The 23,907-nt window shown below is 39.0% G+C and overlaps 1 protein-coding gene across 6 annotated transcripts in view; it reads left to right on the top strand.

Moving 5' to 3' along the window:
- Positions 1 to 18,438, top strand: part of palm3 (paralemmin 3) — a 44,704-nt gene extending 26,266 nt beyond the window's left edge. For 2 of the 6 annotated variants that reach the window (XM_028598293.1, XM_028598285.1), the window contains exons 2-8: positions 291 to 343; positions 1,472 to 1,552; positions 12,745 to 12,857; positions 13,444 to 13,516; positions 14,667 to 14,697; positions 15,596 to 15,637; positions 17,220 to 18,438. In XM_028598293.1, the coding sequence (XP_028454094.1) occupies positions 299 to 343; positions 1,472 to 1,552; positions 12,745 to 12,857; positions 13,444 to 13,516; positions 14,667 to 14,697; positions 15,596 to 15,637; positions 17,220 to 18,187 (1,353 nt within the window). In that variant the 5' untranslated portion in view covers positions 291 to 298 and the 3' untranslated portion in view covers positions 18,188 to 18,438. Of the gene's footprint in view, positions 1 to 290; positions 344 to 1,471; positions 1,553 to 3,655; positions 4,451 to 4,841; positions 4,870 to 12,744; positions 12,858 to 13,443; positions 13,517 to 14,666; positions 14,698 to 15,595; positions 15,638 to 17,219 lie in introns of those variants that run through there. The other 4 variants (XM_028598303.1, XM_028598308.1, XM_028598323.1 and 1 more) reach the window with 4 other exon arrangements.
- Positions 18,439 to 23,907: the final 5,469 nt, after the last annotated feature.

Below are 23,907 nucleotides of genomic sequence, written 5' to 3'. Positions count from 1 at the left end.
ACAAATTGCAAAGGCTGAAGTGCTGTGTCTGATCTTGTGTCACCACTAATCAGCTGCCTCTATATCGTCTGATGTAGCACAGGTGGGACTCCAGGAGAAATGCTGTTTGATTCTCTTTTTCACACACTCTGAATGAATATCTCAACATAAGAAAGTGCTAAATAGGGTTTTATGAGAATTGCAGAGGGTGTATCTGAAATAATGGCCTGGGAATAAATGGATCCGATTCTTGTACTCATATTTATTAACCTCTGACCTCTAACCTTCAACCCTGTCTTGTTGTGTCACAGGTGCCGGGATGGATGAGACGGAGAAGTACAATCAGCGACTGAAGGCCATTGCTGTGAGTCCACACACATTTATCCGTGTATAGATGAATCTGTATAGACGAAATTGTTAGAAAATAAGATTAGTCTGAATGTGAAAGTTGTGTGTGGAGTAGCTGATTAATTCCAGCAGAAATTTCTTATTAGCTTATGATTGAAATCATCAACTTCCATGATTTCTTGCATTGAAATCTGAAGAAATGCATAATTTAATCAAAAACATGCAATAGCGTTAAAGTCATATTTCAGCTGCGAAACATAGTACCAACATAGTGGTGTGATGGTTCACCATTGGCCTGGGGTAGGCAGGTCTTTGTTTCAGTCTCAGTTCTGGTCTGTGCTTTTTCGGCAAGCTGCTCAGAATGCAAAAAATAAAATGAGAATTTAATGGAGATTTATGAAAGTAAAATTCACTTCATAGAGCAATGGCTTGTGTCTTTTACATTCCATTAAAGCCACTGATAATACAGCACAGAAAAGACGCTCAGCTGTCTGTTAAAACTGTTTAAAAAGTTTAAGTTTTAGTATAACCTTCATTTTAATGTAATTTGTTCACTACATTTTTAACATATAACCATTTCTACATGATATCCTGGTCAGTCTCTTGCCAACAAAACAAAAAAGTGAAATCATCAAGCGAGGTATCTACTACTTTCTACTTCAGATTTGACTACACAGAGAAGGAGACGATAAAGAGAGTTAGTTCTCTGAGCTGTCCGTAACTCCTAAATAATATATTGAGTGTTCAATGTGGTGAGCCAGGATGTCCCTGGTTCCACGAAAACAACACCAGGTTGCCATGGGGACAGCTGCTCTGAGCATTATGGGATATAGAGTATACCTGATGTCTATGGTGACGGTGTCCTTGTGACAGATGGTTGACCAGGTGTCCCCATTTTACTCTTTCCCAGTGATGTTTTATTCACTGCCGTCCCTTCCCTTTCTTTGTTTCTGTTCATTAATTTACATAACAGTTTGTTTATATGTATATGACTACTGATCTGCTGAGTTTCTCCATCTTTCTCTTCATTTGAATAACATTGTACTCCCCTTGCTCTCATTTCCTCTCTACCTAAACTATCAATATGTTCATTCTCTTTTTTTTTTACAATTTCTCTCCTACCATCGTTCGTTTCCTCCGTCAGGAGAAGCGTCGGCTGCAGGAGGAGCAGGACAGAGCCAGGAGAGACATGGAGGATGAGAAGCTCAGACTACAGCAGCTCAAGGTCTGACACACATACACAGGATGATCTAACTCGTCTCATTAGTTCACAAACACACACATGCAGTCTTAATTTCACTCAGCCAAAATCCTCTGGAGACTCATTTCAGTTTGATAGCAGGATAGCCCCAAAATGTGTTTTGTACACACACACACACACACACACACACACACACACAATACAACCTTCCACACTTCCTGATTCTGCTAGTGTCTAGCAAGGTTAGAGGCAAGCCTTCCTTTGCTGAAATCAGTTTTTATGTGAGTGTTTACACACACTGCATGTCACAGAGCTGCTCTATTGTTTTCACATAATTTCCAGACTAGCATTCCCACTTCCTACTCCACTGTTGCACTGCCTCGCTGGCCTGGGGCACATTCCTCAAATTGTGTGAAATCTGTGCAGCGTGTGTTTGTGTGCAAGCGGGTACGCATGTGTGCCGGTGTGGTCATGCAGGAGAATATTTAGCATATGCTGACCTTATTTGTGTGTTTGTGCATTGTGCTCCAAACATGACTTGCATCTATATAATCATTTTGCAAGAGGCTTCATAGAAGAATTTAAAACCATTATATCGAGGCTTGCTCCATGATATCATCATAGCTTTCAGAACATTCATTAGCTTTGACATTGCCTCTAACCCCAGGGTAGATATAAGGATGTGATAGGTGGGAGCAGCAGCTTATACACAGCTCCTGACCTGCACGGAAGTTTAGAGAGGGCTGTGTCCAGTCAGCCAAAGGCGCAGGGAGGGAAACAGAGCAGGACTTGTTCTGCACTGCAGAAAAAAAACACAGAGATGGTTTTGTGACGCTTATAAAGTAGGTAGCTACTGGCTAACACTTGCCAGATATTGGAAACATTGGGCCATAGGCTGGAGGGGAGTATGGGTTTTCAGATTTTTCAGTTTTCACCTCTGTAGTAATGAGAAGCTTACAGACACCACCTGGTTTTACACAGTAAAAGAAAGTATAGCTGCTGTGAGTACTTTGTACTGGATTTTATTGCATATAGCCACTTATAATAAGAATGATAATCTTGGTAATTTTATAGATTAGATTTACTACAGTAAAAGTTCACTGGAGACAAACTTATTTCCGCTTGTCAGGGTCAGTTGCAGACGTTTCTAGAGCTGGCAAGAATTTACTGTCTGGCTCAAGGGCACTTTAGCTGTGCAGATGCTTGCTGAAACAAGCTGTTGAACCAAGGTCAACTGTTTGCAACACGGCTGTCATACCTACTAAGTGACCCTGCAGCCCCGGTTATTAGTCCTGACATACAGGGGAACACAAATAGTTTATTATGTTTGAGTGAAAAATGTGTCTCCTTGACGGTGTCCTGCTTACAACTATGTTAATGAAGTGTTTAATATCTTCCCTTGTGCAACCATTGAATAGTTTCCATTAATTTTTAGCAGATCATCTTTAAAAGTGGAATTTATTTGTCTGTGAAGAAGTTATGCAAGTAGCAATGTAATTTGTGGAGTAAATAATGGCAGGCTTGGTTTGAAAAGCCTGACAAATGGCACTGTAAACCCTATCATCATAACATAATTTTCATGTCACTTTCATCACCAGGGTTCTCTTTCTGATTGTGCAGTAGTATACGACCACGTTTGTTTTGATTTCTCGATATAGCATGAAATATGTCCAACTTTTGTTGAAGGGCAAATAACTTTCCAACGCTTTCCTTGTTGGATAATCATTTACTATTCCTCACAAAATAAATGGCCTGTATTTTACTCTATAGTGAGTAATTGAGATTTACATTTTTGAGTCATCATCATTTTTGCCTTGTAACAATAACTGTAATGTGGCATTACTGTAATTTTTGTATCTATGCAGCAAATAAGGACACAGAAAGCTGTGTCCTTATTCCATACTACGTACAAATTCTAAGCAATTTACGTAGTGAGTTTACATTAGAAAAGTGACAATTATATAATAATAAATATATATATATATATATATATATATATATATATATATATATATATATATATATATATATATATATATATATATATATATATATTCAAAACAGTCACAGTTCATACAAAAAACTTCTTTTTTTTGAGTTTGCTGCTGATATACATGATTTTCCCATAGTGACCCGTGTACAAAAACAATTAAAGACCTGCTTATTTAAGCAGCAGCTTTAAAGCTGGAAAAACATTTAGATTTATCCTTTAGTTTAATGGCAGGGGCAGATGTTGATAACGTGAATTGTTGACTTGTATAAATGTTGACTTGTATTATAATAACTGCAAAAACGGTACTACAGTATAAAGATTAGTAGCTATACAGTACATAGTGTAAATAGTTAGTATGTGGTATGAACTTTGGACACAGTGGTGTTGTCATGGTATGGGAACTAGTTTTTTCATTTTATTGTGTATTTTCTTGAGGACAATAAATGCATTTATTTTACACTTTGGACACTTAAATAATATGGTGGAAGGTAAATAAAGTGCCTATCGCTACATATTTACAGTCTACACAGTAACTTCAGCCATAGGGACAATTAGCTTACATTGTAGGCTAACTATTGTAATAAGCGGGATTAAATGTAGAGCAAGGCTCTCATTATAGTGACCATGACATGGTGATGCAGGACCCCGACGCGAAGCATACACATAGCTAGTTAACAAATCAGGAGTGATAATGGACACAGCCTCTCTCTTCTCACCATTCTGCCACCAGCAGTTAGTTTCAGTTGAACATTCTGTTGCTAGTAGCAACCGTGGATGTATTAAGAGAACAGTACTGGCACAGTTGTATAGCAGTTGGGAGTTAAACTGAGATTTTTAGCTTCATCTACCACTCTGTGAACAAGCAAATATTGACAGGCATCTTTTAGCTATCTACTGAAAAAATACGCTTTTTGGACCATTACTTGTAGGTAATCCATGTATTACAGCTTTTTTATGACAGTTGTTTCACGTGTAGCTATGTAATTCTAGATGTTAAAGGATGTTTTTCTGTTCAACTAGCTAGCTAGCTAGCTATAAGTGCTTATACCAGGCTAACCATATCATACGTACTAAGCTAGCGTTAGCTGGCCATTGCCTCAACATTCTAGTTTGGTTAATGTTAATTTACTGTTGATAGCTTGAGGTAATACTTTGTTTCTGATTTGTAACTAGCTAGATAGCTAGAGCTTGATCTGTAAATCGGCAGTGATGTAGGACACCCAGCTACTAAAGGAGTTTCAGTGAAACTGACTGTTTACTGTTTTAAATGAATGCGCTATCTTGTGGATCTGTTATTTCCAACTCGCCCTCTCAACACAGGATGGCGCTAACACACAAACTGCAAGAAGTAAGTTATACTGTTCCCCTGAACTGACCATAGAGAACTGACTTTGTTTCACGGCGAATAACATTATCTCATATTGCGGTCGCTACACATCGCGGATAAAATTGTTCGTAAAAGTCGTTATATTGTTTTGGGGACAATGACATGGCTGAATAGCTAGCTAGCTTGTCTTGTTGTTCAACATACTGTCAAATAATCTTTACTGATTGCCAGCTGTACACAATGTTAGTGACTTGCTAGCATAGCGTTAGCTTTCTGGCTCGTAGCTGAGTGGACTAATTATCTTCCGTTGCTAAGGGAGGCAAGTCGTATCTAGGTCCTTCCTATTTCCTGGAGGAGTGAACAACGTTTGCATTGCATAAGAACGATTGTTCCAGGTATTAGTCAAACCGTCAGGCGTAACCAAGGATGCATTGTTTGTAAAAACTTTAGATTTCGAGTGTAAAACTAATTTAAATATAAACTAATGTATTAAAAATATGTTATTTGGCAAGTGACCATGGTTTAAGCGGGTTAATGCCCTTCGAGGTGTCCATTGTCGCGTATTAATGGACTTCGGCGGAGGCAACCGTCCTTCGTGCAGCACGCCTCGCCGTCGTTCATTAATACCTGACAATGTAGTTGGGTCATCTATTCATATTCGGTCTGTGCCATCTTAAGACCTTAAAGGGGTGATAGAATGATTAGGGTATTTCACACTGTTCCTTATGGTCTCCTAATGGGGTATGTAACATTGGTTGGGCTGAAAATGGCCTGGTTGATATTTTATTGGCTCTTATGCATCCCTGTGTTTTGGCCCTATTTGTAACAAGAGCTTTTCTTCCAAATATGGTATGCTCATGAATATTTAGATAATCTCCCCACTGATTGGTTGAGCGAATCGCCATACACATATATTAGAGACAAGACCGCAGGTCTCATATTCCAGGCACTGCAATGTTTCGTTACCAAATTCACTTCTGAGACTTTTTTATGCGAGAAATCAACTATATATTAAGCTCAAATGGGCCGTTTCACAAAAATTGATGGCCATTTGCAAATTTGGTAAGACGTGTCGGACTTTAGGAGCTCCACACAGTCTGATGAGAAAACGGCAGCCTGGGCTCCATACCCAGGGCAACGTCAGCCTTTATGGATTCCTCAAAGTAGCCACCCTTTGCTTTTTTGATAGCGCTGCAAACCCTTGGTGTTCTCTCAATGAGCTTCATGAGGTAGTCACCTGAAATGGTTTTCACTTCACAGGTGTGCCTTGTCAGGGTTAATTAGTGAAATTTTTCCCTTATTAATGGGGTTGGGACCATCAGTTGTGTTGTGCAGAAGTCAGGTTGATACACAGCCGACAGCCCTATTGGACAACTGTTAGAATTCATATTATGGCAATGAACCAATCAGCTAAGTAAACAGAAACGAGTGGCCATCATTACTTTAACAAATGAAGGTCAGTCAGTCCGGAAAATTGCAAAAACCTTAAATGTGTCCCAAATGCAGTCGCAAAAACCACCAAGCGCTACAACGAAACTGGCTCACATGAGGACCGCCCCAGGAAAGGAAGACCAAGAGTCACCTCTGCTGCTGAGGATAAGTTCATCCGAGTCACCAGCCTCAGAAATCGCAAGTTAACAGCAGCTCAGATTAGAGACCAGATGAATGCCACACAGAGTTCTAGCAGCAGACACATCTCTAGAACAACTGTTAAGAGGAGATTGCTCAAATCAGGCCTTCATGGTCAAGTAGCTGCTAGGAAACCACTGCTAAGGAGAGGCAACAAGCGGAAGAGATTTGTTTGGGCCAAGAAATACTAGGAATGGACATTAGACCAGTGGAAATCTGTGCTTTGGTCTGATAGTCCAAATTTTAGATCTTTGGTTCCAACCATGGTGTCTTTGTGCGACGCACTTGAATGAGAAGGTGTGTCCAAACTTTTGGCCTGTACTGTAGCTAGCTAGCTAGCTAGCTGCTCCTCATAACAAGACCCTGACGTTCACAAAAATGCCTTAAATTGAAATCAGACACAACTGTTAGCTTTATTAGACCTTGGGGAACCTGTAATATAAGTGCCGTGACGAAATTCAAACTGTAAATATACCATAGTTATTAAAGTGTAGCTAGCTAGCCGCACCCTTTTCCAATTGTATTGAATGGGACATATAGCTAGCTAGCTAGCTGCTCCTCCTAACAAGACCCCTCACGTTCATAAAAATGCCTTAAATTCAAATCAGACTGTTAGCTTTGTAAGACCTTGGGGTAGCTGTGATATAAGTGCTGTGACAGAAACTGTAAATATATTAAAGTTATGCCGCCAGCCGGCCGGCATAACTGTAATAGTCGGTACTGCAGTAATCCACAAAGGGTGGCTTTGCCCTGGGTATGGAGCCCAGCAGGCTGCCACTTTCTCATCAGACTGTGTGGAGCTCCTAAAGTCCGACACGTCTTACCAAATTTGCAAATGGCCATCAGTTTTTGTGATACGGCCCATATTTGAGCTTAATATAGTTGTTTTTCTCGCATAAAAAAGTCTCAGGAATGAATTTGGTAACGAAACATTGCAGTGTCTGGAATGTGAGACCTGCTGTCTCGTCTCTAATGTGTGTGTATGGCGATTTGCTCAACCAATCAACACGCAGCTTATCTAAATATTCATGAGCATACCATATTTGGAAGAAAAGCTCTAAGGGCCCATAAAATATCACCCAGGCCATTTTCAGCCCAACCAATGTTACATACCCCATTAGGAGACCATAAGGAACAGTGTGAAATACCCTATATAATCATTCTATCACCCCTTTAAGGTCTTAAGATGGCACAGACCGAATTTGAAGTTGATCGGATGGAATCTCTAGGAGGAGTTCGTTAAAGTACGACATGTGGAAATCGCCAAAATTGCACTAATTTCAAACTTTGAAATCAAAATGGCGGACTTCCTGTTGGGTTTAGGGTATGGCTCCAATGAAGCTTTTTGTACATCTTGACATGTTACATATGTGCACCAAGTTTCGTGAGTCTACATTAAACACACTGCAGGGGCTCCATTTTGTTTAACTTTGTAGGGGGCGCTAGTGAGCCATTTTTGCGCACCTATTCCCTGAAACTCTTAAAATACATACATTTTCACCAGACTTAATGAGACCGCCAATTTTGGTGAGTTTTTGAATATGTTAAGCCCCTCAAAAAGGCGATAAATTTGCAGAAAATAATAATAATTCCTTCGGTTTCAATAGAGCCTTCGGCGCTCGGGCCCTAATAATCTCCTCTCTTTCATTGGTTCCAACCCAGACATCTGATGACATATTTGTATGTTTTAATTTTGCTTTTCTGGGTCAGTGACAAATAAGGGTTGGGCAGATGAAAAAATGAAAAAACTTTGAAAAAGATTTTTTGAAGGCATCCTTGAGTTTCGTTAAAATGTATATTTTGTGTTATTGTACATTTTATTTCATTTGAAATAGGATTTTCACCATTTTTTTTAACAAAGGTAGGACCAAATGGACCTAAAATGAAAAGGAATGATTAATATTTAATATTTCATCCACTACATTGTTTGTGAGTGCACTCATACAAATAAAACTATTACCTATTTCCAAATTTCAGCCAAAAATAGATTTGATTAGGATTACTTCTAAATTTAAATTATATTTGTTATTGCAATATCAAGTGGAAGACGTGCTGGAAACATTTGTTTTCTAAATAATCTTGGACAAATTGTGTAAAAAGTCTTAAAATTGTGTTTCTACAGTGGAGTAGAGTATTACATTTTATCAAACATAAATTTACGTGCACATTATCATTTTTTCAAGAAAAATACTGGTTACCCCATTTGACACAAACCAGTTACACCACCTGACGTGATGCTTGTAAGTGAAACTAAACTACTGAACTTGGCGTTTAATTTCATTTCAATGACAAATATTTAAATATATTATAACTCATTAGATTAAATTAAACAACTAACATCTTAACAAATTGTGTGTGAACAGTATTTGTGTGTGAGAAAGAGGTAGATAGATGAAAGAGAGAGGGAGAAGCAAGTCTGTTTAGGGTTGTGCATGCCCTTTAACATGTTTACAGGTAAAGAGCTCATATTATGCTTTTTGGGATGTCATAGGTGTACAAAGTGAAAAAGCCCAAAGTCCTCCCCAAAGGGACTTACCATCTCCAACAGAAAACACTGTTCACAAACTGCTCCAAACAGCTCTATTTTAGTCCAGCCTTTACTTCAGAGACAAACGTGGTCACTTTGTAACACACGTTATAATGCTTGTCTAGCTGCTAGCGTGGCACGCCCTCATAGTCTGCTTCTGACTGGCTAGTAGCCCTTACCTAGCTACTGCGCATGTGCGACTCCCAACAAAGATGGAATAGAAGTGAGATCTTATTCTGTAGCTAAAACAGAGAGCTAAACACACAGGGTGAAAATAGGAGCTGCAGCAATGTGCAGTACAACAAAAATATGGTATTTTTTGAAAATTAAACCATGTTAAACTATTCTGGTACAACCTCTAAATGCAATTATTAACCTGAAAATGAGCATAATATGACCTCTTTAACTTATTCTGGTGCATTTATCGGAATTCAATTTGATAAACTGCATTTTTTCAATGGCATTTTTAATATTTAAGTAACATTTTATACTTAAATAATAGGGGTGGGAATCACCAGAGGTACCACGATACGATATTATCACGATACTTAGGTCACGATACGATATTATTGCGATTTTAAACATATTGCGATATTCTGCAATATATTGCAATTTATTACCTTTTTTCCCAACTTCATTATTATGTCCCCAAAGGAAAACTTTGTCAACATCTGTTTGTTCATCTCACATGAATTTTATTGCTGTAAAATGTGACTGTCAAGCTAACTAACTAACCAGCACTTTAATGAATATGTTATAAATGTTGTATACACCTGGCAAACTGACCTGTTTGCATTTTTAATTAAGGTGGACTAGACTGTAATACCAACAGGTATGCACTGCTGTGCTACTACAGGTATTTTTACAATTAAAATGAGTACAAAAACGGCGCGACGGAGTCACGTACCTTGGTTCCGTGTTTTTTAGCAAGTGACAAAATCCTTCATTTTCCACAACGTTGTATGGACGCAGGTCTTTGCACATGAAGTAGGCGATGGCTTGAGTTATTTTCTTAGCTCGCTCTGAATTGGGAGGTAGCTTTGTCAAGCTAAGTGTGTCCAGTGTTGGTTGGTTTTTCGGGCGGAGCTGGTTTAGCATTAGCTTTACCGTCCTCGGCTAACGCTAACTCTGGATGGTGGCGTGTGAGATGAGCCCTCATGTTTGTGGTATTCCCTGAGTATTTTATTTGCATACGACACTCCTTGCAAATCCCATGTCTCATGTCCATCTCAGTTGTCCCCTCCTTGTTAAAAAAAAATCCGAAAAAGTCCAAACACTTGATTTAAACGCAGATGGTGCATTTCTGATTTCTTTCTCTGACGCTGCCATGTTTATTTTATCTACATCCTCCTGCACGCTGACAGTCACCCCGCTGACCTCACCAGAAAACAAACAGCGCCATCTGGTGGACTGAATAAGCCATTGATTTTATTATTATTATACTACCAAAAAGTTAAATTCTGATGTGCAATTTAAATAATAAAAGATCGATACTTGGCGCCTGTGTATCGATACAGTATTGCCACGAGAAATATCGCGATACTATGCTGTATCGATTTTTTCCCCCACCCCTATTAAATAATCCTTGAATTTTTTAGGTATTTTAAAGCTGCTGTTCTTGTAACACATTAGAGGTCACAGTTCAACTGCCTCATTCTGTGTTATTAAATTGTTAAGAAATTATTGTAACATTGCAATGGAATGATATGGAAATTTTAATTTAAGGGTAAAACTTTTTTTAAACACTAAGGCCTTGCACTATAATGATTTAGCGTAGCCAAGCTAAATAAGTTATCTTAATTAAGTGTTGGATAAATTACCACCACTTTTAAAAAATTCAAACAAAGAACACATACTAATAGTTCTAAATAGTAATTAAGTTCAGATAACCTCTTGGACCAGTAACTGAACTAGTTAAATTTTGAAAAGATTGGCCAAAAATTGAGAGGTTTAGAATAGGAGTCAAATGGTGTAACCGGTTACACCATTTGACATTTCAATGTAAAATCAAATTAGTCAGGCATTATAATGGACACATATATCAGCATATGGCCTTGGTGTAAATAATCAAAACACTGTTTTTACACTAAATACAAATATTTATTCAAAATAATTTTTTTCTATGTTTTACTTGGGTCATACCATTTGACATGTGAACCAAAGAACTGAACTTAACCTAAAAATGTCTTATTAACTTATATTTATCAGAGAGTTATTAACCTTGTGATGCAGCAGTTATGCTGATCAGGGGTCCTTTTCTCTGATGTAACTTCCTGTCATGTGGTCTTCTTGCTGATTTTAACAAAATGGCACCTTAAATGGTGGTTACACCACTTGACATTTCAGGAAGCTAGCATGACTGACAGGATTCCCTAAATTATTAAAATAAATATCAGCATAATTTTAAAATATATTGTAAATATGTATAATAACCTTTAATTTACGTTAATGCCCAAGTAGTTAATGGGATCTTTTATTAAGAAATTTGACCTTTTTAAGCAAGATAAAAATTTTGGTACAAAGTTTTGACGGTTACACCACTTAGACATTTTTGCCATTAATCGCCAATTATTCTCTTAAAATTAATTAAAACCAAACTCTTTAAAATATGGCCTCTAAAAAAGTAGGTATTAATGTAATTTTTTTGTCTTTTTTTTAAATTAAATGTATTTAAATTTAATTTAACCTTATAGACACAAAAAAAATGTGCGTCACGTCATTGACCCTTCTACACTGTCCATAACTGCACTCAGTATGAGCAGAGCTTTCATTTGAGCCTAATATTAAGGCTCTATGACTATTTTGAAAAAATGACATAGAGCCAAAAATTAGCGGCCATCTTGAATTTGAAGGTCAAAAATAGGTCAAATCAATAAATCTTTATCATTTATGAATTTCTTGACCCAAATAGACTCAGAAACCATGTATTATATAGTACTGTGGGCAAAACCATTAAAAAGTTCATTTCCAGCTAGGCTGACGGCAGCCATTTTGGATATAGGGCTCCCAAAAAATTTCCCCACATTTTTGAGAGGGGCACCTCGGCTAATTTCTTTTTTTAACCTTCATAGATGACAAATCCAGTGAGAAACAAACCTTTCCTCTCCACGGTCACGGTACTGCTATAGATGATCCAACTAATGGACACCTCGTCGAGCATTAACCCTTAAATAGATATATCCAGTGTTGGAAATGGTGCTGGTGTACTCTGGAAAATTAGGATAATAACTGAAGTTTTTACATTCACAGATTTTATTAAATTAAATAAATCCTAGTCAAGTGCATGGCACAATAATGGAGGATATTCTGGTAAAATCAAAATCCGGATGCTTTTCATATGCAATTTTATACCTTGATATTGATATGTGTATCTTGATATAATAGGTTTTCAGAAAATTCAGTTGATTCAACAGTTTATGAATAAAATCACCAACCAGGTCTGTCTGTTTTGGCTTATCCAGTAAATTAAGCACCAAATTAAAAAAGTCCATCACAGTGATGATAATAACATAAAAATCCCATATTGCCAATAAGCCCTTTTGCTCATTGATTTGCAGTGCTGCTCACAATGTTCTGATACGACCAGAGATATTAGAGGTATATCTACTGTGGTAAAACGGAACTGTATAGCTAAATCTGTGACGCTCAACAAATGTATATTGCCTCAGAGTATGAATTACAATTTGCTTGTATAACTCAACATCATGTTCATCTTCCTCACCTCCTCTTTCTTACTCCAGAGGAAGTCTCTGAGGGACCAGTGGCTGATGGAGGGAGCTCCCTTGTCCCCAACCTCCCAGAGCCCCCGCTCCCCTCTTTGGGGCGCCCAGGAGATTGAAACGCGCATTGACAAGTACAGTGTGTGTGTGTGTGTGTGTGTGTGTGTGTGTGTGTGTGTGAACACAGTTTGTGAGCTGACAGAGCTGGAGAATACTGACACATATTTGTTGTATTTGAATAGTTGAAACATGTATAATTGATAGTTGCAGCATTCCCTTTTCTATTTTTGTTTTCTTCTAATTGTTGTTGTTGTTGTACATTATGTATATGTATGCTTTGGCAAAGTAGAATTTTAATTCCGCCAGTACTCAACTGAACGCAGGCAGAGAGTGAGAGGGTGATCCTACCTGCACACTTGCCAGACAGGGCTAGACTTTTCTTTATTGCAGTGGACAATGTTGTCTAGTCCCTGAGGTCTACACTCCAAGATCCCAATCTTATTATTGCAAAGGTCCGAGGCTCTGCTCGTCTTTCCAAGAAGACTCCTCACACACACTGCACATGGCCTCTAGGGGAATTTAAACATGTGCCTGCTGTAGTGTTAGTTAGATCCTAAAATAAGACTATAATCATATTTAAGCATCACTTTAAAACAAACTAAGAGTGCATTTTTTAGTATAGATTTGATGTTTGTTTTTGTGTGTATGTATATATCTCAGGTTGCAGTCAGAGAGTCAGCAGTTTGAACAGGAGGTAGAGAAGCTGAAGGAACAGATGAAGCATGGCCAAACGGTGAGGAACACACACACACACACACACACAAAAAATTGCCCATCATTCTTTTGGACACAAAGGGGTTTGGAATATGTGTTGAACAAGCTTTCAAAATTTCCCACGACTTCTGTCTGTGGCTTTTTTCCATGAATAATTCATTTCCTCTCTTAATGTACCTTTGATGTAGCACCTCTTGTTCAAAAGCAGGAACTTTGTGAATGTAAGCAGCCCTGTTACATAAACAATTCAGCACTTGATCCACTCTGGAATTATTGTTTCAACTCAGGCCAAGCGCAAGAATGTTTACTTCACCTCTTTATAGTAGAACATAAGAGTTGTCCTTCCTCTCCTGCCGTCCACTACAGGGTCTATTTAGTGAAGTTTTTTTATCGTTGTCATATATTCATCTTAATCTTGTCTGTTTGAGTTTAGCTCACATACACTGGAGACCTAAACAGAGGATCCTATTTTTTATAAGCTTTACCAGCCTGTGATGGAGAATGTATGACCTTATCCTTGGTGTGAAAATACATCACTCTAAACAGGCCCTGCCAGCAAAGCTTTGGTTTAGTGGGCAGACTGAGAGTGAGTGACAGCTAATATCTTGCAACTCAAACAGATTTTTCTTTTTTTTTTTTTATCACCTTGTTTGCCTAATCCTTTCTGATAAGATTAGGGATGTGATGATATGTTCAGGAAAAGTTAGCTTTTAACTGTAAAAAGTACAGACATATACATGACCACTATTTATCTGTATACAGATCTGATGTAGTTAAGTGCGTGCTACACCAAACTGTGGAAAGGGGTCATCTTTTCAGAGGGCAGGTCAGGCTTTTCAACTCAATCACTCCCCCTTGTGACCAAGCTGCATGTCATGGTCATTTAACATCTAAACTCATCACTATCACAGTGGACACATTAACTGTTTTAGTACAGTCTGTGCTGTTAAGAGTGTAGGATAGAAATGTATTTAGATGAGATGAGGAAAAATATTCTTTTAAAGCTTAAAGCTTCTGTGATGTGGATGTGCCAGTATTTGCATTTCATTGTTTTGTTTGTCTTTTTATATTCCCTTTGAAATACACTAGATGTTTAGGCAACACAACACAGTTTCACCATTTTGAATCACAGTAAATTAAATCCCTCCACTGTCCCTCTTACCCAACAGGAGGCAGTGAAAGTGGCAGAGGCTGGAGCAGGTAAGTGAGATCAGATGAACCTTTTGGTACGGAGAAATGTTAAAATAACAGTGGACGTTTTAGAAAATTTGATTTCCATTAGCTTTATACCAGAGAAAGCAATACACCGGTGCAAATTGCACACTGTATGAGTTAACATGAGCATTTTCAAGCAATTTGACAAGCTCCGTGTAAGACAAGAGTGCAGAACGAAGCCTTGCTGTCGTCGATCTGAACGCCACTGCTTTTCTGGCTACCACCACAGCTGCGCTTCTAATGGCGTTTTTCCATTACCTAGTACCTGCTCAACTCGCCTCGACTCGACGCACTGTGCGTCCGTTTTCCATTGCAGATTTTAGTACCGCCTCAGCGTGGCTGGTCATCATAGCGGCACCACAGTAAACTGCCGTGACCTAACGCGACACACACACAGAACATCGAAGGTGTGTGGTTGTTGTTGTTGTTGCTGCCACAGCCAGAAGACACATTTTGTTTCAAAAGAAGCTGGAGACAGCAAAAAAAAAAACACAGCTGGCTAAACTATTTAAAAATAGAGTAGATTTAATTTGTTTAATGCTTTTGACAATTTTTTTTTTTAAAAAGACGCGCGTTCTTAGTTAGGATTTTGTCAGCTTTTAATGTTGCACCTGTGCATCGATATCATGACAAGAGAAGTTCTCCAAAGAAGCACAGGTGTGTTGATTAAGCCACATTGTAATTCTGTCTTCAGTGTAGACCTCATGATACAGTTACATCTTAGTTTGAATATTTTTATTTAAAGGTACAGTAGACTTAATGGTGTCCTTTTCAGGGAAACCTGTACTCCTTCGTGTAGTATTTCATGATTTCTATACTGCATGTCTGACTGCAAAACACTGCTACCTGCAATAAATACACATTTTTTTCTTTTCTTCCTCAGAAATGATTGTGCAGAACGGAGACAACAATGCAATAGGTTCGGGTGGGTATGGCATTGACTCATGTGTCATAAGATGCACACAGACATTCGCAACGATATTCTCATAAAGCTCCAATTAACCTGAAGAGAATCCTGCACACATTAAGTAACGTCTGTATTCTTATTGATGTCAACATCTCATCTCATCCTTTTCATTCTTCCTCTTAGTTCCTTTCTAATCACCATCTTACCACAACCCCTTAAAGATCATAAATCCCTAATAGAAATATGTGTCTTAATGCATTGTATAAACTGACCTTAAGAAATTTGCATTATAAAGACAGGAGTGGTGCAGGCATACCTATTACTTCACAAAAAGTTTATACATGCTGTGATGAATAATTACCCATATTGAATGAAATTGTGCATATAAATGTATGCTAATAGGCACTCAAGTGCATAACTTGCATTCTTAGAGGGCAGCGTGTACGTGGACAGCTACTCAGCTGCTGAGGTGGACAGGAGAGTTCTCAAAAGGAAATTGAGCCATCCGTTTGTATTTAAATCATCTAGCATTTATAACTTTAGACTGCTCTTGTAGTACAATAAATATCCACTTACATTAAGTTATTACATTCTGCTCTGTAACAAATAGAAGCCTTGGTTCATTATTAGACACTTTATGGCCTGGATTTAAAACCGTGCTACCCTTTTACTAGCCTCGTGAGACCGTCCTGATCTCGCGAGCTCCAGTTTTCCACTCCCAGATCAGTCTGGCGTCTTGAGGCAGAGAAAATTTGGAGCCGTTAGCCAAACGACCGGGCCAATCAGCGTTGGTTTTGAGGTGGGTTAGGTGGTGATAGACCGATGGTTTATCCAATCAGCTAACCAGTATTATCAGCCAGCGGTAGGCCTAATTCTGTTAGCTGCTCGCTAATGCTTCTTTTCTCTTGGATCCTTCTTTTGGAATATGGTCCGGGAACCTGAAATGGTGCCTTTTATTCCTAAATTCTCGTTACACAAACGGCAAATATCCTTTACCGACATGTTGCTTGCATGCTGAGCTTACGAGCTATGCTTGGCCTGCAGCAGCAGGGGCGGGCTTGTGGTTGTATTTTCATACGCTTCGTGGATCTGATTGGTTGATTTGGCCCGTCTATCACCAACATAGGTGATAGACAGATGGTTCATCCAATCAAATAACCAGTATTCTGCCCCTTCCCAAAAGTTCTCCAACGGAAAGTTCCCAGATGGATATGCCGAGCAAATGCGAAGCAATCCATCTGGCGGAGTCAGGTTACCCTTTTACTAGCTTCTGCTTTTTATATTAAAGCAGAGGGGAATGACTTTTCTTTGTTATTGCATTAAGATTCATCACTGGCAGAACATTTTAACTGCATTACAATACATAAAGTAGCTGTATTGAGCACTGACATATTTCAATAATTTTCATAATTTCAATCAAGTTACGGTGCGTTGACACTACCTACAATTAAAGCTAATAATAAGTGTAAATGACGGTGAGGCAGGTTGATTGCAAATTCACTCAATATCATTTAAATGTATGAACAGCACTACATTTTCTAATGAATGCAATTACACATATATCCTCCTTTACTCACAGTGATATTTATTTTAAATTAAGATAAAGTAAAGACAAACCAAAGCGCACGACTGGATGAAACCGCAGCTGTCCTTACCAATGGCGGAGGAGACATGGAAGCAGACCCCAGTCACGACACTACCACCACCAACGGACCAGTTGGATCCTCTGAGGGCGTTACTAGCATGACATTGGAGCCTGAGTTAAGCCTGGGTGTTTCTGAGGCAGAGCCTGGTCGGGTTCTAAATGCCAAGGTTAATGGGGAGGAGGAAGAAGGGACCGTGGTGATGAGAGCAGAATGTGTGATCATCACAGATGATGGGGATGATGTGTCGAAGGATCTTGCACCACAGGAAGATCAGCAGGAGAACATGCAGTCAGAGGAAACCCCTCTGCCGAATCCTGAAGGAGGCCAAGATGGAGGGGAGGATGTGGAGGAGGTAGTAGAAACCGAAGCCGCTCCAGAAACTTTCACACAACCAGAGAAGAGTGAGGCAACTGAACGCATTGCGGAGGCACCACCAGCAACTGGAGATGGAGACGTGCAGCGTGGCGCCAAGACAAACGAAAAAGGAGATCGAGAGACGAAAACTGAAGGACAGCACAGACAATGGGAAGACCCAACCTCTGTGCAGGTGCAGTCCCCAGCCAGTGCTCCAGATGGCACTGCAGTGGTTTTGGTGCCAGTCTACTCTAAGGTACAACCCTCTACTCTCACCCTTGAACTAGAGGCTGAGGCTGAAGCTGAGGCAGCATTAAAAGCCCAAGACCCTGCCCCCGTGCCCAGCCAGTTCCAGGAGGTGCCCCTGGCCGATCCCCAGGAGATCCAGAGGACAGAGGCAAGGCCGGAGGAGAGGGAACCCCTTCTGTCACAGGCCAAAGCCGCCGACACCCAAGCAAAGCCAGCAGCAGCTGCCAGCACAGAGACACACAGCCCGACCAGGGCTAGCCAGGGAGAGGAGACCCAGGCACCCAAACACAAAACCTGCCAGTGCTGCTCTGTCATGTAAATGCCCTCTCTGTACATTCATATCCACTCTCCCTTTTTACTCTGTCCCTCTGCTCTTCAATTCATAACACACTCCTTCCCTCGTCTCTTTGTTTTATGCACCCATCCTTTTTCTGTCTTCAAGCGACTTCATTTTCCTCCCCTACTTTCTGTCCTCATTCCTTGTATTCATCCTGAATCCCACTCAAGTTTGGATACCCACTTCGTTTGGAGGAAGTGGGCTCTCGACTCCAACATGAAGACGGGGGGGGTGGCATGGACTGGACTTGTTGGTGTTTAAGTGCCTTGAGGAGCTCTATACCCAGAACTAAACTTTGAAATTCTTTTTTCACACAATGTGGACCAAAATATGAGTTTTGTTTTTTTTTTTTAACATTGTTTGAGTTTGATTTAATTTTCCTGGTTAGCAGATGAGCCAGCCAATCTACATAGGATCATAAAACCCACATATTAAAGATTTATTATTTTAAACTGTTGTATCTACATGTATAATTCATTGGGTAATATTCATAATCTTAATATGAGATTCAACATCCAAAGATCTGGAAAGGTTCAGAGAGGATGTTCTTCTAATTGAATGACTATAACGCTGAATTAATTTTTGATTTTGGACTTTAGTTAAAGATACTTTTAATCCAAGTATAGGGCCTGAACATTTTATTCACTCTGTAATACACGTTTTGACAATACACAGACTGATAGTATGAAATGGCCTTTGTTTATAAACCACAGTGAATATTTTGTGGGATGTTGTTAGATTTAAAAGAGAAAATATTTAAAAATGCCTGAAAGTATGCATTTGATATTTTTATCAGATGCGCTTTTGAAAGTGGGGTCCCAGTGTGCATGGCTGTATTAACTGTATACAAAAACATGTGGAATTGAGAGTGTCTGAGATGTCAGCTTTGACATGATTGATTAATTGTTTAATGATTAAACTGACATTGTGATACATTGCTTGATGTACTTGATGTTCAGCCAGCATCTGTTCTTCAAACAGTCAATTTGTCCCAAAACAACATTGCTTCATACAAAAACAGACACACTGGATAATGTTTAACCATTCATTTCATAATGTTATTTATTTGTAATTCCCTCTGTCAGGGGAGTGGGAGTCTGCAGTTACCCTCAGACAACTGGTATGTATCTATCCATGCAGCTTTAGTTGTGGTAAATGTCCCCCTGAAGGGAAGAAGAGAACTAACAGGACGTATCTAGGAGACATTCTGCATTTCTCATAAATCCTCCACTTACACAAGTGTCAAAGCCGCCTGAGCTCCCAGCAGTGGCTCCACCTGCCCTTGTAGTAGTTGTGTTTCTAACAGCACAGCCATCTCAAGGACCAAACCAAAGCCTGACTTGCTGGGGAAGGGGATGCAGCAATGGGCTCTGTAACTCTGAAAATAAGTCCTGCTGAGCTGAGAACTCCCAGGAGGTCCTGCCCAACAGCAATTTGATTTTTCAGAGAACCATTGCATGAGGAGCCACTACCTTTTTCATATATACTGTAAATTAAAGAAAAAGTTCAATTGTGTTTAATATTTTTCTAGTAGTAAATTCATAATAAAATTTGCAACAAACTATGAGAACAAAAGAACCAGATGTTGCTGCATGTATTCACAGATGATACATTTGTAATCAATTCTAAGCATAAAAGCAATGAATCTAAAGGGGAAGATTGTGTGTACAGATGGCGAAGGCATAATAACATCCCACATTCACTGAATTATTCCACTAAAAAACAACATTTCTAGAAATAGCCCTTTGCACGGGGGTGCCAATAAACCAACAATGCAAAAACAATGACCTTGATTGAACTGGAACTTTCCTATACAATTGTCACCATGAACCTTATATTAGTTTAAAACCTAAGTGTAAGTGAGTTAAGGTAGACACATCCTCAATACATTTAACAGTGTATTAGTTATTGTTTTTTGTTTTAGATTATTTTTTGGCCATTTTAGGCCTTTATTTTGACAGGACAGCTGAAGACATGAAAGGGGAGAGAGGGGGGAACGACATGCAGAAAAGGGCCGCAGGTCAGAGTCAAACCCACGGCCGCTGTGTCAAGGAGTAAACCTCTATATGTGGGCGTGCGCTTTACCAACTGAGCTACCCAAAGCCCGCAGTGCATTAGGTTTTATAGCGATTTCAACAAACAAGAACCCATTGATGTTGTACATTGAAACAATTTGCATGATTGGTTGCTATTTACAATATCTGAGTTACAGTGAACTAAAAAATTACATTTGAAAAGAGTTAGAAAACTAGAAATCAAATAATTCTAATTGTCCTATCACAGAAGAACACAGGTGGACTCTGCTCTCAACCATTTTTCCCTGATGCAGCTATAAAACCAGACAAGAATCTACACCGGCAGTACTTTCAGACAGACGCAGCAGTGCCACAGTCCAGCTGTACAGGTGTATGATTTTGACAAGAAGAGACATGTCTGCTCTGTGCGCCATCACTCTCCTCTGCTTGATGTCCCTGAGCCATTCAGCTCCTCTGGACTGTAAAGACCTGGTCCAGCCTTTGGATCAAGCGGATCCTCGTCACTACGAGGGCACGTGCGCTATGGTTGCAAGCAGTCTGAAAATCATTGAAACTGAACAGCCTGTAATACCCATCGACAGTATAAGAATTGATTGAACTACAACTCAACATAAACCCAATCCAATCGTTATGGTTTCTGGTGCACCTCTTTTTCCAGTAACGTGTCAATAGAAGGCCCTGATTTACAGATTGAGCAGGTGTCTACCTACAACGGGACCCTCTTCAATACGTCCTGTTCAGACAGTATGATGCTTAAGCTCGTCATGGATACACCAAAAGATAAGACAGTGGACAGCCTGTTCAGCAAAAGGAGGGAGGTGGACCAGAATGAGTTGAAGGAGTTCAGAGCTCAGGTGGAGTGTCTGAATATGCCGACACCTTTTGTGATGGATCCTACCAAGGAGCTTTGTTCAGAGCAAAGACGTCACACCAGTGTTAGACACTGAGGAGAAAACAGAGGATCCAAAGGCTTAGGAGACTTTGGTACATGATATCTGTTCACAGTGTCAATAACATGTATGTCGTATACAGTGTCTGTTACTGCTTTAGGGCAGATGTTAAAAAGTGAATGTGAGATTTCATGAATAATCATGAAAACCTTCCTGCAGTACAACAGTGAATGTGTCTTTATCATACAGTATTATGTTTCATGTTTACAGAAAGACAGATTAACTGCTTGTTAATCCACAATCAGTTCATCCCCTCCATGCGTATCTATGGGAGCTACAATAACCAACATTAAATTCTTAATAAATAAATGTGAAAATAAGGCTTTCTTTAAACACATGAAGACCATTTTCTTATCTCCACACACTGTGAGTTTCCTCTCATGTTAATATGTTTGATATAATACAACCACCACAAATGTAAACAAATGAAAAAAAAATTAAAGTATTTCCCATATAGTGAATTGGCTTCATCTGAATTTACTAATAATTTAATTTTCTTATGAAATTCAATCTGGGAAGGTACAAATCTTTTCAATACACCACTCTTTGTGAGGGGGTCACAATTAAGCAGATAATACTGTATAGCAAGCAAAGTTCCGGTAATAAGCATACCAGTCTTCTTGTTTAATTTATCTTAATAAAAAATGTCAGTTTTCAAGAAATTTCCATGTAGGACATTTTGACATGTCACAGCAGATAAAGTACAGGTGTAAATAATAAACCAACAGTGCATTGTGATTTCAGCACGTTTGTTTGTGTGTGCCACAGCTCTCTTACAGGAAAGTCGGTTATATTCAGAGACGTGTCTCCCTGTAGGTATAAGGAATGAAGAGATTCAAATTTGAAAAGAACAGTTTACCTTACATATCTCATTTAGTTTGAAATAGTTATATGGCATTAATCTCCAGACTTTAACAACCAAGAACTTGCAGTATGCTAAACAAAGTATAAGCACATTTTAATACAGTTTCAGTATAAACCCTGAATATCTACAGAACTTATATCCAGATAAAGTACAAGAGGCAGCCCTTTTTATTGATTGTATTTGATTAACAATAAAGGCAGAAAGTTGTCAAACTTTGTCTAAAATTGTAAGTATGTATGTTCATATTTACAGTATACGTATGTCCATGTGTATTTTGTATATATGCATATACACTAAGCAGCATAGTGTAGCCAACTTGTAAGGAGAGACTAGGGAAGGATCTTGTCTTCTATCTGTCTTTGTGTGTGTTCACTGTGTTTATTAATGTTTTGTTTGTTTAAAAATGAATATATTTTTAAAGTTTGTTAACTCAAATATTTAGTTCACACTAAATGAACAAAGATAATCTACAAAAATGTTAATATACAGCTTTTATCCATGACCAGTGTGCGCTTATTTTCTTCAATATGTGTAATTATACACATGTTCAGATAAAGCACACATCTTTAATCCATGGTTTGATTTGTCAGGGTTTCTGAAATATTTCCATAATTTCACAATCACAGAATTGTCAGGTGAAGAAGGCACAAGGCACTCTGGCATTGATAGTGTTGCCAAACTGGAGGTTTCTGATCCAACTCAGTGTATGGACACACTGAAAAACAGGGAGTAAACATCCTTACCTCTACCTTCATGCATGTACAATATAATATATAATAGTTGATATGTTTTGTTAGTCTACATACACACTATATGTGTGCTTGCTCTCATTAAGGGAAGTCTTCATTTCCAGAGCAGTGTCTCAGACAGCTCAATGTGAAAATGAATTTCAAATAAGAAAAACAAATCTAAGCCGACAAAGTGAAAATCTATTATAATTCTATTGAGTTTGAAGCAGTTATCATCGCTTCATACTTCAGTCCTCCAGAGACTCAGATGTGTATTGATCACAATAAGTTTAATAAAAAATACCATCAGGAAATGAGTGTGTGCAGCTTGCATTCACAGACCACCTACTGTTAATATCTGCTACTTCTGGTATTCCATCACAAATATTAATTTTACAGAACTTCAATCCAAGAGATGTAAAGAGAACTAAGCAATGGATTTCATGGTTTTCTCACTGTGTACCCACAACTAAAAACAAAACTCTACAAACAAAAGATAGTGACAGACCGTACTCAAAACATTCATTCATTTCACAATCATCAAATCCACAGGGGGAAAAAAGGGACTCTGCTCTCTAGTATTTTCTGCATATTATCGAACTGGAATTTTCTGATATAACTATAAAAGAAGCCAGATCTCTTTACCGGCCACATTCTCTGTTAAACACAACAGTGTGACTGACAGCGACTTCCCTCAAACAATACCATGTTTAGTGCTGCGTGTGCCATCACTCTTCTCTGTTTGGTGTCTGTGAGCCGTTCAGCTCCCCTGGTCTGTGAAGTCTTGGTCCAGCCTTTGGTGCAACTGGATCTGGGTCGTTTGGAGGGAAGATGGGCTATGGTTGCAGGCACTCTGAACAACCTCACGTACATAGAGCGATTCAAACAAAGAGACAGTGCCACCGTTAACTTCTCCAGCAACACCAGTGACACTAACATTTCCTACTCTAGCAGCATCCATTTAAATAACAAGTGCCTGTACCATTCATACAACATCTCCCTGGAAGGCAGCAGCTTCACCTATGATGGGACAGACAACAGCAACCTCACCGGAAACTTTGTTCACACATCCTGTCAAGACTGCTTGCTGATGCGCTTGAACGTTGAGTCTGGGAAGCGGCAG

The sequence above is a fragment of the Perca flavescens genome, chromosome 2, assembly GCF_004354835.1.
Source record: "Perca flavescens isolate YP-PL-M2 chromosome 2, PFLA_1.0, whole genome shotgun sequence".
NCBI classification, from domain to species: Eukaryota; Metazoa; Chordata; class Actinopteri; order Perciformes; family Percidae; genus Perca; species Perca flavescens.
Note: the sequence above shows the minus strand (reverse complement) of the source record. Positions and strands in the feature narration are given on the sequence as shown.